We start from the raw sequence: 19988 nt of genomic DNA on the forward strand, positions 1-19988 counted from the left end.
ACATTCCATTTGCCCTCTTCATTGCCTGTTGCACTTGCTCATTCACCTTCATTGACTGGTGAACTAGGACTCCTAGGTCTCTTTGCATTTCTCCCTTACCTAACTCGACACCGTTCAGACAATACTCTGCCCTCTTGTTCCAGCTTCCAAAGTGGATAACTTCACATTTATTCACATTGAATGACATCTGCCAAGTATCTGCCCACTCACTCAGCCTATCCAAGTCTCCCTGTATTCTCCTAACGTCCTCTTCGCATGTCACACTGCCACCCAGTTTAGTATCGTCAGCAAACTTGCTGATATAGTTTTCAATGCCCTCATCTAAATCATTGACATAAATCGTAAAGAGCTGTGGTCCCAATACAGAGCCCTGTGGTACCCCACTAGTCACCTCCAGCCAGTCTGAGAAACACCCATTCACTGCTACCCTTTGCTTTCTATCTGCCAACCAGTTTTCTATCATGTTGAAACCCTGCCCCCAATGCCATGAGCTCTGATTTTACTCACCAATCTCCGATGTGGCACCTTATCGAATGCCTTCTGAAAATCTAGGTACACAACATCTACTGGCTTACCCTCGTCTAACATCCTTGTTACACCCTCAAAAAACTCCAACAGATTAGTCAAGCATGATTTGCCCTTGGTAAATCCATGCTGGCTCGGCCTAATCCTATTTCTGCCATCCAGATGTGCCACTATTTCGTCCTTAATAATGGACTCAAGCATCTTCCCACGACTGACGTTAGGCTAACAGGGCGATAGTTCTCCGTTTTCTCCTTCCCTCCCTTCTTGAAAAGTGGGACAACATTAGCCACTCTCCAATCTTCAGGAACTGATCCTGAATCTAAGGAACTTTGGAAAATGATTACCAATGCATCCGCAATTTCCTGAGCCACCTCTTTTAGAACCCTCGGATGCAGACCATCTGGACCCGGGGATTTATTAGCCTTCAGTCCTACCAGTCTACTCATCACAGTTTCTTTCCTAATGTCAATCTGTCTCAATTCCTCTGATATCTTATGACCCTGGCCCATCCATACATCTGGGAGATTGCTTGTGTCCTCCCTGGTGAAGACAGATCTAAAGTATGCATTAAATTCTGTTGCCATTTCCCTGTTTCCCATAACAATTTCTCCCAATTCATTCTTCAAGGGGCCAACATTGTTCTTAACTATCTTCTTTCTCTTCACATAGCTAAAAAAGCTTTTGCTATCCCCTTTTATATTCCTGGCTAGACTGAGCTCATACCTGATTTTTTCTCTCCGTATTGCTTTTTTAGTTAAGATCTGCTGTTCCTTAAAACTTTCCCAATCATCTGTATTCCCACTCATCTTAGCCCTGTCATACTTCTTTTTCTTTAATGCTATACAATCTCTGACTTCCTTTGTCAACCACTGTGGCCCCTTCCCCCTCTTTGAATCCTTCCTTCTCATTGGAATGAACTGCATTTGCATCTTTTGTATTATGCCCAAGAATATCTGCCACTGCTGATCCACTGTCTTTCCTGCCAGGGCATCTGCCCATTTAACTTTGGCCAGCTCTTCCCTCATGGCTCCGTAGTCTCCTTTATTTAATTGCAACACTGACACCTCTGATCTGCCCTTATCCCTCTCAAATTGTAGATAAAAACTTATCATGTTATGATCACTACTTCCTAATGGCTCCTTTACTTCAAGATCACTTATCAATTCCTGTGCATTACACATCACCAAGTCCAAAATAGCCTCGTTCCTGGTTGGCTCAAGCACAAGCTGTTCCAAAAATACATCCCTTAGACACTCCACAAACTCCCTATCCTGGGGTCCAGCACCTACCTGATTCTCCCAGTCCACCTGCATGTTGAAATCTCCCATAACGACTGCATTACCTTTAGCACATGTCAATGTTAACTCCCTAATCAACTTGTACCCAATATCCACGCTACTGTTTGGGGGCCTGTACACAACACCCATTAGGGTCTTTTTACCCTTACTGTTCCTCAGCTCAATCCACACAGACTCTACTTCCCCTGTTCCCAAGTCACCTCTTGCTAAGGACTGAATCTCGTTCCTCACCAACAGGGCCACCCCACCCCCTCTTCCCATATTTCTGTCTCTACGATAGCACGTATACCCTGGTACACTCAATTCCCAGGCCTGATCCCCTTGCAGCCATGTCTCTGTTATCCCAACAATATCGTAGTTCCCCATTTTCATCTGAGCTTCAAGCTCATTTGTCTTATTTCTGACACTACGCGCATTCAAGTATAGAATTCTGAGCCCATTCCTCCTCTCTTTGCTTAAAACACTGTCTGCTGTACCTAACCCAGCTCCTTGAACTTCCATCGGGCAAATTGCACCCTGAATTTTGATGACCTTCTCAAGATCACCCAAACCTTGTACACATTTAACCCCATGCACCTTCTGACCAACCCTCTGGATCTGGATCCCTGCCCCCTGCACATCTAGTTTAAACCCCCCCGAGCAGCACTGGCAAATACTCCTGCAAGAATGTTAGTACCCCTCCGGTTCAGATGTAGACCATCCCTTCGAAACAGATCCCAATGTCCCTGGAACAAAGACCAATTATCCAAAAACCTGAACCCTTCCTTCCTGCACCATGCTCTCAGCCTCGTATTAATGTGCATAATCATTCTATTCTTCGCCTCACTCGCACGTGGCACAGGTAGCAATCCCGAGATTGTCACCCTGGAGGTCCTGCCTTTCAGCTTCACTCCTAACTCCCTGAACTCTCTAAGCAGGACCCCCTCACTCACCTTACCTACATCATTGGTCCCTACATGGACCACTACATCTGGGTTCATGCCCTCACTCTCAAGAATAGCCTGCACCCGATCTGAGATGTCCCGGACCCTGGCACCAGGGAGGCAACATACCATCCGAGACTCCCGATCTGCCCCACAAAATCTCCTATCTGCCCCCCTAACTATAGAGTCCCCTAAAACTATCGCTCTCTTCTCTTCCCTCCTCCCCTTTCTAGTTGAGGGTTCAACCTCTGTGCCAGAGGCAGGACCACTACAACTCATTCCTGGTAGGTCATCCCCATCAACAGTATCCAGTACGGTATACTTATTGTTAATGGGAATGGCCGCAGGGGTGCTCTGCTCTCTGTGCCTGCTTCCCCTGCCTCTCTGGACCGTCACCCATCTGCCTACTTCTTGGTTTTTTGGTGTGACTACCTCCTGATAACTCCTATCTATCTCTGCCTCCACCTCCCGAATGATCCGTAGTTCATCCAGCTCCTGCTCCAACTCCCTAACTCGGTCTGATAGGAGCTGCAGCTGGACGCACCTTTTGCAGGTGTGGTCATCAGGGACAACAGTCCCACATACCTCCCACATACTGCATACAGAGCACACCACTGCTCTGACTGTCTCCCCCATACCTGAACTGGATTAATAGAATAAGTCTAAAAAGCACCTAGCGACCTTACCTTCTTCCCCTCAGCGAGCAATCACACAAGCTTACCGAAGTCCCCTTACGCCGAAGCCCACTTAGCCAAAGCCCAGGACTCTGCTTCCACAGACTCCGCTGCCCGCTCTGAAAAGAAGTCCTGCCTTTTAAAGTGTGCGCTCGACGCTGACGTCACTCGCGCCTGTGCAGTTCCCCCTCCTCCACAGGTATTGACCAGGTAGGCTTAAATCCTACCTACACGGTCGAATTCTCTGAGCTCCCAGCTGAATCACAAGCTGTAACTTGCTCCCGATTCAAATGTTGTTGGAGCTTGAAGACCTGAGTTTTAGGGAAAGGTTGAATATGTTAGAACCTCATTCCCTGGAAAGTAGAAGATTGAGGAGAGACTTGATTGAGGTGTACAAAATAATGAGGGGTATAGATAGGGTAAATGCAAGTTGAAAGATGGAATTTTAAGGGGAAGATGAAGGGAAACTTCATCACTCAGAGGGTTGTGAGTGCAAGTGGTGGATGTGGGGTAGATTTCAACATTTAAGAGAAATTTGGGTAGGTACATGAATGAGAGGGGTGTGAGGGCTATGGTCTGGGTTCAATTTGATAGAACTAGGCAGATTAATGGTTCAGAGACTAGATGAGCCAAAGGGTCTGTTTCTGTACTGTAATGTTCTGTGACTCTAATGAGCCATGACTGTATTGGTGGAATTGACCACCCAAGTCCATCTTCAGGATTGCACGAAAATTTGTCTGAGTGGAACAGATTAGATACCTGTGAGCTTTTGTTGGAACATCAGTAAGAATGGAAATGTATACCTTCAGAGTTTGTTGCCTGAAGGTTCAGCTCTTGCCCTCACTCTGCAATTATATCCAAACTGGGGATCAACCTGGTGAAAGGCGATGTAACAAGGCTCACACAGCAGATGTACAATACTTAAAAATGAGATGTTGATTTGCTGAAACTGCAACACAAGACTTGCATGCTTGTTAAAAAAAGTTGAAAATAATGTGCATTAGATCGGGTAAAGCAAACAAGCCCTCAATCAAGATGAGATTAAAGCTGACAAATGTGGTTCATAGTCCAACTTAGGAAGAAGACACTTCAGCATTGTCTCCATCCTGAATGATGGTGAGAATAATGAAGACAAGACTGAAGAATTCACAATGTTTTTAAAACTGTGCTGGTTGGATGATACATCACCACCTTCATCCTTATCTCCCATTTTCAGCAACTTGACTCCATGTGATACTGATAAATAGCTACTTGTAGATTGACTATATGGAATCAGACCACCTGAGAATGTGCTGAAGGCTCATGTTCCCAAACTAGCCATCTCTTTATCCAGCTGTTTCAGCAGAGTTAAAACTTGTACCTACTCGACACTGTGGAAAATGCCCCGATATGTTCTGTCGATGAAAGTACAAATCAAATTCAGCTATTATGCTCATTCATCTGCACGCATACGAAAGTTGTAGTTTGTAGTGCTGTCAAGTGGCATTTCACAATAAACTGATCACTGATGTTCAGCTTGGATTTTTTAAGGACCATTCAGTGCCAGAACTCTTCATAACCTTAGCTCAAAAGTTGAATTCCACAGGTGATGTGAAAGACATCATTTAATGGACCCTTGTATCAAGGGACCCAGGTAAAACTGATCAGCTTTGGAAGCACCTTCACTGAAAGCATGGTGGTTATAGATGTTCATCCTCATTTGTCCCAGTCCGAGGCCATCTCTGCAGGAATACCACAAAGCAGATTCTTGGCTGAGTTACCTTCTGTTCTTTTATCAATGTCCTTTCTTCCAACACACAGAGCAGGAATATTTGCTAAACACAAAGTGCATTGCAGATGCTGTGGTCAAATCAAGATGTACAAAAATGCTGGATGAACTCAGCAGGTTGGGCAGCATCCGTTGAAAGGAGCAGTCAACGTTTCGTCAGGACTAAAGAAGGAGTGGGCAGGGGCCCTATAAAGAAGGTAGGGGGTGGGTGGAAAACCAATCAGAGGAAAGATCAAGAGGTGGGGGAGGGGAAGCAGGGAGGGGATAGGCAGGAGAGGTGAAGAAGGAATCTAAGGGGAAAGCACTGTGGGTAGTAGAAGAAGGCAGAGTCATGAGAGGTGATAGGCAGCTAGAAGAGGAGACAGAGTGAAGGTGGGATGGGGGAAGGGAGAGGGAGGGAATTACCGGAAGTTGGAGAATTCGATGTTCGTACCAAGGGGCTGGAGACGGTAGATGAGATGTTGTTCCTCCAACCGAAGTTTGGCCTCATCATGGCAGTAGAGGAGGCCATGTATGGACGTATCCGAATGGGAATGTGATGGAGAGTTGAAGTGAGTGGCAACTGGGAGATCCTGTCTGTTGTTGCTCGATGAAGTGGTCCCCCAATCTGCATCATGTCTCGCTGATGTAGAGGAGGCCACACTGGGAGCACCGGATGCAATAAATTACCCTAATAGACTCACAAGTGAAGTGTTGCCTCACCTGGAAGGACTGTTTGGGGCCCTGAATGGTGGTAAGAGATGAGGAGTTGGGACAGGTATAGTACTTACGCTTGCAGGGATAAGTGCCAGTTGGGAGATCTGTGGGGAGGGACGTGTGGACCAGGCAGTTGCGGAGGGAACGATCCCTGCAAAAAGCAGAGAGGGAAAGATGTCCTTAGTGGTGGGGTCCTGTTAAAGGTGGCAGAAGTTGCGGAGGATAATATGCTGGATCCGGAGGCTGATGGCGTGATAGGTGAGGACAAGGGGGACACGGTCCCTGTTGTGGTGATGGGAGGATGGGGTGAGGGCTGAAGTGCGGGAAATGGAGGAGATGCGGGTGAGAGCATCATTGATGACAGCAGAAGGGAAACCAAGATTCTTAAAGAGGACATTTGGGATGTCCTGGAACGGAAAGCCTCATCCTTGGAGCAGATGCGGCGGAGACGGAGGAACTGGGAATAGGGAATAGAATTTTTGCATTTGGCAGGGTGGGAAGAGGTATAATCAAGGTAGTTATGGGAGTCAGTGGATTTATAGAAGATGTCAGTGGACAGTCTATCTCCAGAGATGGAGACCGAGAGATCGAAAAAGGGAAGAAAGGGGGGGAGAAGTGTCTGAGATGGACCAAATGAATTTGAAGGCTGGGTGAAAGTGAGAGGCAAAGTCAATGAAATTGATGAGCTCAGTATGGGTGCAGGAAGCAGCACCAATGTAGTTGTCAATGTATCAAAGGAAAAGTCGGGGAGTAGTATCAGTATAGATTTAGAGCATAGACTGTTCCACATATTTGCTGATTGCAGTATGTTCAATCCCATTTCCAACTCCTCAGCAATAAAGCAATTCGTGTCTGTGTGAAGTGAGACTTAGACAATATTAATGTGTGGGCTTATAAATGGCAAGGACACTTACACCACAAAAGTACCAGGCAGTGACCATCTCTAATAAGTGAGTCTAATTACCCACTGTTGAAATTTGAAATAAAAATAGAAATTCCTGAAAATACTCAGCAGGGATGGCAGCAACTGTAGAGAAGAGAAATTAAGGTGAATTTTAAATTAGAATGCTGAGCCTTCTACCATCAACATCCTAGGGTCATGATTAATTAAAATTTCAAAATGACCAGCCATATACACTCAGTAGCTACTTTATTTGGTGCAGGGGTGGAACTTGCTGTGGTATTTTGCCTTGTCCACTTCGAGGTTTGACATGTGCATTCAGAGATGCTCTTCTATGCACCACTGTTGTAATGTGTGGAATATTTGAGTTACAGTCACCTTCCTATCAGCTTGAACCAGTCTAACCATTCTCCTCCCTTGTTAACAAAGCATTTTCATCCACCGGACTGCTGCTTGCTGTATGTTGTTTATTTTTACACCATTCTCTGTATACTCTAGAGGGAGTTACTTGTTAAAATGCCAGGAAAATCAATAGTTTCTCAGATTGTGAAACTGCCCCGTCTGGCACCACAGTCAAAGTCAGATCACATTTCTTCCCCATTCCGATGTTTGGTCTGAACTACTAAGCCTGTTGACCAAGTCTGCATGCTTTTATGCATTGAGTTGCTGCCATGTGATTGGCCGATTAGATATTTGCATTAATGAGCAGGTGTACTTAATAAAGTAGCCACTGAGTGTAAATTCAGTGGCTGTGAGAGAACATCAGTAGTAACTGTTGTGGGACTTGCCTTTGACTTTCCGAGACAGAGAGCCTTTTTGCCATCTGTAAAGTAGAAATTGGGATTGAGGTGGAATACACTTCCACCTAGATGAGTGCAACTTCAGCAATGCCACAAAAAAACTCCATTACCTCTACCATCACCATGCTTGCAGTGTGTGCCATCAACAGAATACATGTAAGTTACTCTTAGACCTGTGACCTCCACCTCCAAGAAGACAAGGGCAGGAGATGAATAGCCACACATGTTCCCCCCACAACTTGGAAATATGTTGACAGACTTCCTTTATCATCGATCCATATACCGGAACTCTCTATTCAACTCTCAGAAGAACTGTGCAATTTAAGAAGATGATTTACCTTTATCTTCTCAAGGACAGTGAGGGATGGGCAATAACTACGACACTTGCCTGTGATGAAAGAAAATTCCATCCTGACGCTATCCATAGAGTAGGGAAGCAGGCCTTCCAGTGCACTATCCTAACTGACTACCAAGCATCCCTTTGTTAACCTAGTGCTTATCCCATTTTATTTTCTCTCCATTCTCTTCAATTCTCCCCAGGCTTTACCACTTGCCTATGTACTAGGGGTAATTTTCTGTAGCTAGTTAGACTATCAGAATGTGGGAGGAAATTGAGAAAATACAAAGGAAACCCACACAGTCTTAAGGTGAATGTGTAAAATTCACAGAGATGGCATCAGAGGCCATTGGGCCTTGGTTATCCAAGCTGTGTTGCAGCAGCTCTGTCTCCACTCCCTTATTCTGCCATGCTTCCTCTCACATTTAATGTTTGCTTGAGTCTGTTTGAAATTTGCTAGAGTCTTTTCAAATTTATAAAGAAATATAGCCACTGTGTGCTTCCTTTGTATTTGCATCAATATGTTGAAGTTCTAGAGATTTCTGCAGGTTTTTTGTTGTTACCCTTGGGTTCTTTTTCACCTCCTTCAGCGTTGCATGTTGTGCTTTTGGTGTGATCTTTGCCGGATGCCCACTCCTAGAGAGTGTAGTAACAGTACTGAATTTCCTCCACTTGTAGACAATTTCTCATACTGTGGACTGATGAACACTGAGGTCTCTAGAATTGCTTTTTGGTAGCCTTTTCCAGTTTCATGCATCTCTACAATTATTCTAAGTTCCTCTGATAGTTGTTTTGATCAAGGCATGGTGCACATGAACAGATTTTTCTTGAGCAGTGAAGGCTCTGTCAGTGTCTTCATGCTCCTGTACCACCTCCTTGTTAGTAGCAATAAGAAGAGGGCATGTTCTGGGTGATGGGGGTTCCAGGATAGATCTTTGGAGATGTTGACACCCAGGAACTTGAAACTGCTCAGGCTTTCCACTCCTGACCCTTCAATGAGGACTGGTGTGTGTTCTCTCAGCTTCCCATTCCTGAAGTCTGCAATCAATTCCTTGGTCTTACTAACATTGAGTGCAAGGTTGTCGTTGAGACACCACTCAATCAGCTGATCTTTCTTACTCTTGTACGCCTCCTCGTCACCATCTGAAACTCTGCTGACAATAGTTGTGTCATCAGCGAATTTATGATTAGTGTTGATTGCCAGCCATAAGGACATGTTACTTCTGATCGGCACTGTCTGTGGTCTCCCAATGAGGATTTCAAGCATCTGTTTGCAGAAGGAGGTACAGAGACCCAGATTTTGCAGCTTGTTGATTAGATCTGAGAGCATGATTGTGTTGAGCATTTGGATGTAACCAATAAACATCAGTCTGATGTAGGTATTTCTATTGTCCAGATGAGCTAAGGCTAACTGGAGAGCCAGTGAGAATGCATCTGCTGCAGATGTTGTGATAGGCAAATTGCAGTGGGTCCAGGCCCTTGCTTAGGGAGGAGTTGATTCTGACCATGACTGGCCCTCTCAAAGCACTTCATCACAGTAGATCACAGTTCATCACAGATGCAACTGGACGATAAGTTGTTGAGGAGCTCTCCTTGCTCTTCTTGGGCACTGCTATGATTATAAGCTTTTTGAAGCAGATGGGAACCTCTGCAGCAGTGTGAGACTGAAGGTGGGCTTGAACACTCCTGGCATTTGCTTGGCACAGGTTTTCAATGCTGTACCAGGTACACTAACAGGGTCTGATGTTTTGTGAGGGTTCATCCTCTTGAAAGATGTTCTGACATTGGCCTTCAAGACAGATCACAGGATCACCAGATGCTGATTCTGCTGTTAACAATGTCATCTCCTTGCATTGGAGAAACAAAACACTGTGTGATGCTTTATGCAATGTCAACGTTCCAACTGGAGGAGTGACCTTCATCTTCCTGTTGCCTGTCACTTTAATTTGCTGACCTACCACAGTGTGTATTCTTATACTGCAGTAACAAAAGCTAATGCAAGCTTGAAGGAAATAACTTCATCTTCTGTCTAGGCATGATGCAGCTTTTGAGATCAATGTTGAATTCTGCAACTTCAGTTAACAATCTCTGGATATCAGTCGAACATCTGTGATAATTGGCTCAACTTGTTCCACCCCACTTTCTTTGCTCTTCCAAGTTGTGGAAGACTTGGCCAAGTTGATTTGCTGGGCAGATTTTTAAAATCCATATTTTCAGGCATTGGGAGAGAGCCATTTTTATGCAAAGCACATTTTTGATTTAGTACACGGCATATTCAGAATCCTCTCATTTATTATGCATCCCAGAAGTAAACTGAAGTTCGATGACGAAGTCTGGGAAGAGAATTGCATAATGATCAATCTCAAGTATTGGGTGTTATTGTAGTAATTCCAGTGATTCCCCCAAAAAATTGATGAACAGTGAAGAGAGTTACCTAAAACAGCAACTACTTGCAGTTTGGACAGCAACTGTCTATTGGATTTGAGAGAATAGATAATCTCACTCTTCACTATTGTTTCAGCTTTTAAGGATGTAAGTTGTGTAGAAACAAGTGAAAAACTCTGTGGTGTCTCGTACATTGGCACCTTTGCTTCAGATGACTGACAAATAGTGATGGAGTCGGTCAGAATGACTGGATTGTAACAGTTTATGCAATGGAGACTATTGGGTTGAATTGAGTTGGACTTGGCTTGCCATCTATCTTGTACTTGTCAAGACCAGGTACTGAACCTAACCAACCACCACAGTGGTGTTCAGTGAAGCATAATGTGGCTGCAGTGGTGAGTAGTTGCTGTTCCACGCACCCCATTACCTTTTGAACAGGACAAGGGTTGAGCATAAAGCTTCATCTTGTTTCAAAGCTGTCAAAACTTTTTTTTAAAATTTCTTTTATTAGTTTTTCAAAACATTTTACAAATTAAAAACCCCAAATCCCAATGAGGAACATTAAAACAGTGCAAAATTAAGCATACAATAACAATATGCTACAAAGGAAGAGAATTTAACAAAAAAAAAAGCACCTAAATTAAAGACAAGTAAGATTAGTGTCCTCCCCAAGCCCCACAACACAAGAAAAAACAACAGCAACTCCAGACCAACCACAGCACAATATAGAGAGTATAAGTCAGGACAGCCAAACTCCCAGACTGTGAATACACTCAGCAACAGAGGATAATAATGCCTTCTACCAGAAAAAAAAGGAGCTGAAAGCAAGGGACCGAAAAGAAAAAAAAATACCCTAGTCAAGAGGAAGGTTATGAAAGTACTCGATAAAAGTTCCCCAGACCTTATGGAACTTTAGATCCAAATTGAGAACTGAATAATGAATTTTTTCGAGGTCCAAACAGGCCATGATGTCGTTAAGCCATTGAGCATGAGTGGGCAGGGCAACATCTCTCCATCTGAGGAGGATCAAGCGTCTAGCCAGGAGAGAGGCAAAGGATAATATTCGGCATTTGGTCGGACCCAGACATAAATCTGTCTCGCCCCAAAAACCGAACAGAGCAATTAAGGGGTTTGGTTCTACGTGCTGATTCAGAATACACGATAACGTAGTGAATACATCTTTCCAGAATTTCTCCAAGCTAGGACAGAACCATTACATATGGATGAGAGAGGCCACGCCCCTCTTGCATTTATCACAGAGCGGACTAACGCTAGGGTAGAATCGAGATAGTGTAGATTTAGACATATGGGCTCTATGAACAATCTTAAACTGTAAAAGGCAGTGGCGAGCACAAAGAGAGGTTGAGTTAACTGATTTGAGAACTGAATCCCAGCTCTCCTCAGATAAGGAGATATTTAAATCCTGCTCCCAGGCCATTTTGATTTTGTCCATGGGGGCCCGTCGTAAGGCTGCTAATTTATCTCGGATGATTGATATTAAGCCTTTACCTAGTGGATTCATGGAAAGAAATAGGTCCATAGCATTTTTCGCAGGCATTTCAGGGAAGTTAGGAATTAAAGGAGCAATAAAGTGTTGGATTTGGAGATATCTGAAAAAATGAGCATTGGGCAGATTGAACTTAACCGAGAGCTGCTGAAAAGAAGCGAAGCGATTATCAATGAAAAGATCTTCAAAATGTCTAATGCCCTTCCCATACCAAACCTGGAATGCTGAATCGTATGTAGTAGGTAAAAAAAGGTGATTATGAGCAACAGGGCTGGAAACGGAAAACTCCTGGAAACCATAGCATTTCCTGATCTGAGCCCATATACGCAAAGTGTGTCTAACAAGAGGATTAGCTATTGATCTGGGCAGACTACTAGGGAGTGCAGAGCCAAGAAGTGCAGAGATAGATAATTCTTTAGTGGAGCTCAGCTCCATCGCCACCCAGTTAGGGCACTTGGGTTGGCCATGGAAGAAAGACCAGAAGGTAGCACAACGTATATTAGCTGCCCAATAATATAAACGAAAGTTAGGTAAAGCCATGCCACCCTCTTTTTTAGATTTTTGGAGATGGATTTTATTAATTCTAGAGTGCTTATTCTGCCACAGATATGACAAAATAATAGAGTCTAAGGAATCAAAGAAAGATTTAGGAATAAAAATTGGGATAGATTGAAATAGGTATAAAAATTTGGGGAGAACATACATTTTAACAACATTAATACGACCGACCAAAGACATAGATAGAGGTGACCATTGTACTCTGTTTTATAGCATATGAAAGATTGGCAAAGTTTTCACGAAAGAGATCTTTAAACTTCCTTGTGACTGTAATTCCAAGATAAGTAAATTGATTATGGACTACTTTAAAAGAGAGATCACGAAATGTTAGTTCTTGTGCTTCTTTATTAATTGGGAGAAGTTCGCTCTTATGTAAATTAAGATTATAGCCAGACATCTGGCTAAACTGGTCAAGGGGTGAAAACATTAGAGGTAAGGATGTAGACGGATTTGAGAGAAAGAGTAATAAGTCATCAGCATAGAGAGAAACTTTATGCTCAACACCCCCTCTCCAAATCCTAGTCAATTCAGGGCAGTTTCGAAATGCTATCGCCAGAGGTTCCATAGCCAAATCAAAGAGAAAGGGACTTAAGGGGCATCCCTGGCAGGTGCCACGTTTGAGATTAAATACTTGGGATTTCTGAAAAACTGTCAAAACTTTACCACAGTTTTGATGCTCCAATAGATTAAAATAAAACTTTAAAATTGTATTAAACAATCAAGGAGGAACTAAACTTAAAAGCACATTTAACATTAAAAATTAAGTGAAAAGCTAAAAATTCAGGTGTCTGATCCAATGCGAAATCATGGAATTGAAGAGGAAGATGAGATCCTCAATGTAAAGCTGGGGAATCCTAGTAAGCTGAGGTTACATTGTTTGACTCCACATGTATACAACAACAAAATAGGGTGATGGATGCAGCAGCGATTCACTTTGGGACAGCACAAGTAGGCCCATTGGGTATACTATACATAGGGTTTTAGATTTTTTAAAACAAAAAGGCCTGGTTGCAAATAATTTTTTCTGAACAATGCATCCAATTACAAATAGAACTTTTGCTGCAGTTCCATTGCATACTGTTATTGCAGTTTATCAAACTTACATTACACTTTGCTCTTGCAGTTCCATTGCTCGAGTTTTTCTGGTACTGTCCTGCATCATTCCTGACAAAACACAACTCTTATGGTATTTAGTTTCTGCTTGAATTTTTCACTGATTAAACAAGCTTGCACCAATTGGCTTTATATTAGATTTATTGGTCGGATTAATGCTATTAAAATGATGATTTTACCGAAATTTTTATATTTATTTCAAGCCTTACCAACTTTTATTCCTAAATCTTTCTTCGATAACATTGATTCAAAAATTTCCTCATTTGTGTGGCAAAATAAAAATCCCAGGTTAAGTAAAAGACAGTTACAGAAATCTAAAAAAGATGGTGGTTTAGCTTTACCTAACTTTAGATTTTATTATTGGGCGAATAATATTCGAAACCTAATTTATTGGAAACTAGATTTGGATTCACCATTGTGCCCACAATGGGTAAATTTAGAATGTAACGTTGCACAAGGATATTCTTTATTCTCCATTCTTGGTTCTTCTCTTCCGGTTGATTTAGTTAAACTCAATAAACAGATATCCAATCCTATTGTCAAACACAAAATACGAATTTGGTTTCAGTTTCTGTAAGTTTTTTACTTTGTTCTAGATAGCCCTTAACTTCTTTTTTAAACCTTCTTTAACAGATCAGGCTTTTAGCATATGAAAAAGGAAAGGTATAATATGTTTTCGTGATCTCTTTTTTGAAGGTAGTTTGATGTCTTTTGACCAACTTTCCAACAAATTTAATTTACCTAAATCTAATTTTTTTAGATATTTACAAATTAGAAATTTTTTATATAAAGTTTTACCATCCTTTCCCAATTCAACTTTGATAATTTTTCAGACATGATTTTTACCCTGAATCCTTGTCAGAAAGGATTAGTGGCTCTTATTTATAATAGGATTATGAGGATACAACCAGAAATATCAGGTAGAATTAAACAAGAGTGGGAAAAAGAACTTCAACAGAAAAATGGTAAAAAATTTTACAAATGGTTAATTCTTCTTCTATATGTGCTAAACATGCTTTAATACAATTTAAGGTCGTACATAGAGTTCATATGTCTAAAGATAAGCTTGCTCGATTCTATTCTCATATTAACCCTCAATGTGACAGATGTCATTCAGATGTGGCCTCATTGACCCATATGTTTTGGTCATGTCCCACTTTACATAACTATTGGAAGGACATATTTGCTACCATTTCCTCAATTTGGAATATTGATTCACAGCCTCATTTTATTACTGCAATTTTTGGTATACCAAATGAGGATGGTAGTCGACTTTCCCCTTCAATTAGACGAATGATCGTCTTTGTAACATTAATGGCCAGAAGGTCTATATTACAAAAATGGAAAGAAGTAAACCCTCCTACCACGTTTCGGTGGTTTTCTCAAACTATCTCTTGTCTGAGTTTAGAAAAAATTAGAAGTACTATTTTCGATTCATCAATTAAATTTGAAGAAACTTGGGGACCGTTCATTCGACACTTTCATATGAATTAATTTGGCCTCTCCTAGACCTTTTCTCTTTTTATGCTTGTTCTGGTATGGAGTTCCTGAGTTTTTGACACTATGATACTCATATAAACTGGTATTATTGCCCATGTTAGTTTAGGTTTATTTTTTTTTAATATACATTTCTTCGTGCATTTTTACTTTTTTTTCTTTTGATGACTATTTTTATTCTTTTTCATGTTCAATCAAAATAGGTTTGATTGTTTATTATGTTTTTTCTTTGGTTGATAATTAATAAGATATTGTTATCCTATTACAAATTTAACTTTAAATCTAATGCATTTATAACCTATTTATATTAAGTTATGTTTCTCTTTATATATATGAAATTCAATAAAAAGATTGAAAAAAAAAGAAATTAGATTTATGGTGGTCCTGATATAGTGCAGAACTTTATCAGTAGTGCCTCAAAACTTGCAACCTGAACAGAGTGTCTCAACAGCACGAAAATAATAGACAGTGCCCATAAAAGGTATTCACATGGATTCAAATTGGAAATTTTCATGTTTTATTGTTTTACAACATTGAATCACAGTGGATTTAATTTGTTTTTTTTCCTGATCAACAGAAAAAGACTATTGTGTCAAAGTGAATACAAATTTCTACCAATTGGTCTAAATTTTTTACAATTATTATACAAAATAATTGTATAATTACTCATCCCCTTCAAGTCTGTATTTAGTTGATGCACCTTTGGCAACAATTACAGCCTTGAGTCTGTGGGGCTCATCTGGACAGTGCCATTTTACCCCATCCTTCTTTACAAAACTGCTGAAGCTCTGTCAGATTGCATGGGGATCATGAGTGAACAGCCCTTTCCAAATCCAGCCACGAATTCTCAATTGGATTGAGGTCCAGATTCTTTGGCTACTCCAGGACATTAACTTTGTTTTTAAGCCATTCCTGTATAGCTTTGGCTTTATGCTTGGGGTCATTGTTCGTGGCCTGTCAGCGGTGTCAACAGAGCTCTACCAAGAGGAATTTCTTGCAGGTCAGCAGTGGTTATTTAAAAAGGGAGGTTCGAGAGTGTTTGCCCATTGTACGTGGCCTGTCAGCGGTGTCAACAGAGCTCTACCAAGAGGAATTTCTCACAGGTCAGCAGTGGTTATTTAAAAAGGGAGGTTCGAGAGCGTTTGTTCATTGTATGTGGCCCATCAGCCGCATCAACAGAACTTTACGAGCTAAATAAAAGTACAAGAAGGAACAGGCAGAGTGGCCATTGTCGGGAGTAGGCCAGTGGCTAGCTTAGAAGCTACAGGTTTTGGCTGAAAGGAGGCTTCAACTCAGAAGAGGCATTGTCTTTGGGTAAAATGTCTCTTAAGATTTCCTTTTTGTCTTTTATTCCCTCCCATACTGTATCATTTAAATGGCTGTGGTGTGCACTTCGTGCTGGATGTTGGAGAACTGGGAGACCCAGAGTCTCCTGGGGAACTACATCTGCATGAAATGCATCTGGCTGCAGCTCCTTGAAGACCGTGTTCGGGACCTGGAGCAGCAACTGGATGACCTTCGGCTTGTACGGGAGTGAGGATATAATTGATCAAAGTTACAGGGAAGTTGTCACCCTGAAGTTGCAGGAGGTGAGTAGCTGGGTGACTGTCAGGAGAAATGGAAATAGGCAGTTAGAGCAGAGCACACCTGTGGCCATTCCCCTCAAAAGCAAGCATACTGCTTTGGATACTTTTGTGGGGATGACCTCCCGGGAGAATGCCACTGCGACTGGGTTACAGGCACCGAGCATGTGGTGTGGAAGAGAAAGAGGGAGAAGGGAGCAGTAGTGATGGGGACTTGATAGTGAGGAGAACAGACAGGCGATTCTGTGGATGTGAACGGGACACCTGGATGATATATTTCCTCCCAAGTGCCAGGGTTAGGGATGTCTCAGATCGCATCCATAACATTTTGGAGAAGGAGGGGGGGCAGCCAAATGTCTTGGTACTTATTGGTACCAATGACATGGGAAGGAAAAGCAGTGAGGTCCTGAAAAGTGAATTTAGAGAGCTAGGTAGAAAGCTGAGTAGCAGGACCTCCCGGGTAGTAATTTCTGGATTGCTGCATGTGCCACATACCAGTGAGGGTAGAAACAGGACGATTTGGCAGATAAATGCGTGGCTGAGAAGCTGGTGCAGGGGGTATGGCTTCAGTTTCTTGAATAATTGGGATCTCTTCTGGGGGAAGGGATGACCTGTTCAAAAGGATAGCAAATACGGTACTCAAGGTGTTGTGTCTAAATGCAAGTAGTATAAGAAATAAGGTGGATGATCTTGTTGCAACATTACAGATTGCTAGGTATGATGTTGTGGCCATCACTGAATCGTGGCTGAAGGATGGTTGTAGTTGGGAGCTGAATGTCTGAGGTTACACATTATATTGGAGGGATAGGAAGGTAGCTAGAGGGGGTGGTATGGCACTACTGATAAAGGATGGCATCAAATCAGTAGAAAGATGTGACATAGGATCAAAAGAATCCTTGTGGGTTGAGTTAAGGAACTGCAAGGGTAAAAGGATGTTGATGGCAGTTATATACAGGTCTCCCAACAGTGGCTGGAAGGTGGACCACAGGTTGCAACAGGAAATAGAAAAGGTGAGTCAAAAGGACAATGGTATGGTAGTCATGGGAGATTTTAACAGGCTGGTCGATTGGGAAAATCAAGTTGGTAATGGATCTCAAGAGAGTGAATTTGTTGAATGCCGAAGAGATGGCCTTTTCGAGCAGTTTGTTGTTGAGGCTTCTAGCAGATCAGCTATACTGGATTGGGTGTTATGTAATGAACCAGAGGTGATCAGAGAGCTTAAGGTAAAAGGACCATTAGGAACCAATGATTACAATATGATTGTGTTCAGCTTGAAATTTGATAGGGAGAAAGTGAAGTCTGATGTAGCAGTATTTCAGTGGAATAAGGGAAATTACAGTGGTATGAGAGAGGGGTTGGCCAAAGTAAATTGGAATGAGCTGCTAGCAGGGATGTCAGCAGAGTAGCAATGGTGTGTGTTTCTGGGAAAAATGAGGAAGGTGCAGGACATATGTATTCCAAAAACTGAAATGGTGGAACAGACTCTATGGGCCAGATGACCTAATTCTGCTCCTATGTCTTATGGGCTTATGGTCATTCTTTCAAGTCGCAGTTCTCTTGCAGACTGCATCAAGTTTTCTTCCTGGATTTCCCTGTATTTTGTTGCATTCATTTTACCCCCTACCTCCACCAGCCTTCCCCACAGCGTGATGCAACTACCACCATGCTTCACTATGTTTTATCAGACCGTAGAACCTTCTTACATCTGACTTCAGAGTCTCCCACATGCCTTCTGGCAAACTCGAGCCGAGATTTCATGTTTTTTTTTCAACAATGGCCTTCTCTTTGCCGTGCTCCTGTAAAGCTGCAACTGGTGTAGCACCCGGACAACAGTTGTTGTATGTGCAGTCTCCCCCATCTCAGCCCCTGAACATGGTAACTCCTCCAGAGTTGTCACAGGTCTCTTTGTGACCTGCCTCACTCGTCCCTTTTTACACAGTCACACAGTGTTGAAGATGGCCTGCCCTAGGCAGATTTGCAGCTGTGCCATATTCTTTCCATTTCTTGATTGTTGATTTATCTGTACTTCAGGGGATATTCAATGACTTGGACATTTCCTTGTATCCATCCCCTGACTTCTGCTTTTCAATAATCATTTTGCAGAGTTGCTTGGAGTATTATTTTGTCTTTGTGGTGTAGTTTTTGTGAAGTTGGACCTTCCAGATACAGGTGGATTTTTACTACAATCAATTCAAAAACCCTGACTGCACACAGGTCTCCAAAAACAGATTGCCATTTAGTTAATTATGTGACTTCTAAAACTATTTGGCTGCACCTGTGATGATTTGGTGTGTCATATTATAGGAGGTGAATAGTTATGCAATCAGTTATTTTGTTTTTTGTTTGTAATTAATTTAGATCATTTGGTAGAAATCTGTTTTCACTTTGACATGAAAGAGTCTTTTTCTCTCGATCAGTGTGAAAAAAGCCAAATTAAATCTACTGTGATTCAAAGTTGTAAAACAGCAAAACGTGAAAACTTCCAGGGGTGGTGGGGACTTTATATAGGCGCTATATATTTCCGCATATTGACAATGTTGAGTCTTGTCTGAATAAATCTTGCTGCACATGTATTGTCAGCTTGTTCTGTGTGTGTAACCTGGTTTGTTTCCATTTCTGCAGATTAAGAAAGCTGAACTGGAAAAAAAGACACTCGACTGGGAAATTGTGGAACTTACAAACAAATTACTTGATTCAAAAACTGCTATAGACAAATTGGAGGAGTTAAATGTAAGTCCAGCTACTTGTATTAGGGGCAGGTTTTAATCTCTAAAAGCAGGCACATTTATGGTTACTGTACTTTAGCTGGGATATTACCAATGTAAAATTATTTGTTGATCGTTTAACCTGTTTATAACTCCAGATACATGGCAATATTGCCTTCTGATCTGGCCTAATAAGCCCAGTTAGTCCATGGATAATTAGAGATGGCTAGCAAAGGTCAATCTTACCAGGCATACCCTCATCCCCAGGATAAAATGTATACAATTAAGCAAACTTTGACAGTGTTGGTCTCTTAGCCACATAAAATATGAAATAAAATATTTACCACTGTTTTCTCCTGGTCCATTAAAATGCCTAAGTATTTCAGTGGTGCAGGTCACTGTGACAATGGGTGCGTTTTTCATCTGGCTGCTTGACGAGGGTGGTAAACGCCCATCTGCACATTCTGGTTGGATTTGTTGTAATTAAACACTAAACCAGAACATTTTGCAGACACCAGCTACTTATCTTGGGTACCAAGGCCTTGATTAACTGGAGATATTTGTATTGCAATGGCATGCCTACTGTGACATGACATGCACAGGCAGTCTGCCAATGTAACCTAGTTCATTAGCTTATGTTTCCGTGATGAAATTCTCCACCACTGTACTTGATTGCTTTTGTCAAGCCTTGGGTTGTTTTTCCTCTTGTATTAGCTGA

At 42.0% G+C, this 19988-nt stretch overlaps 1 protein-coding gene across 4 annotated transcripts in view; it reads left to right on the forward strand.

The window, feature by feature from the left end:
• tjap1 (tight junction associated protein 1 (peripheral)) overlaps positions 1 to 19988 on the forward strand; it is a 172661-nt gene that overhangs the window by 125553 nt on the left and 27120 nt on the right. For all 4 annotated transcript variants that reach the window (XM_059982620.1, XM_059982619.1, XM_059982618.1 and 1 more), the window contains one exon: positions 19188 to 19295. In XM_059982620.1, coding sequence (XP_059838603.1) covers positions 19188 to 19295 — 108 coding nt within the window. The remainder of the gene's footprint in view (positions 1 to 19187; positions 19296 to 19988) is intronic.

Source organism: Hypanus sabinus, chromosome 10, assembly GCF_030144855.1.
Source record: "Hypanus sabinus isolate sHypSab1 chromosome 10, sHypSab1.hap1, whole genome shotgun sequence".
Taxonomy (NCBI): Eukaryota; Metazoa; Chordata; class Chondrichthyes; order Myliobatiformes; family Dasyatidae; genus Hypanus; species Hypanus sabinus.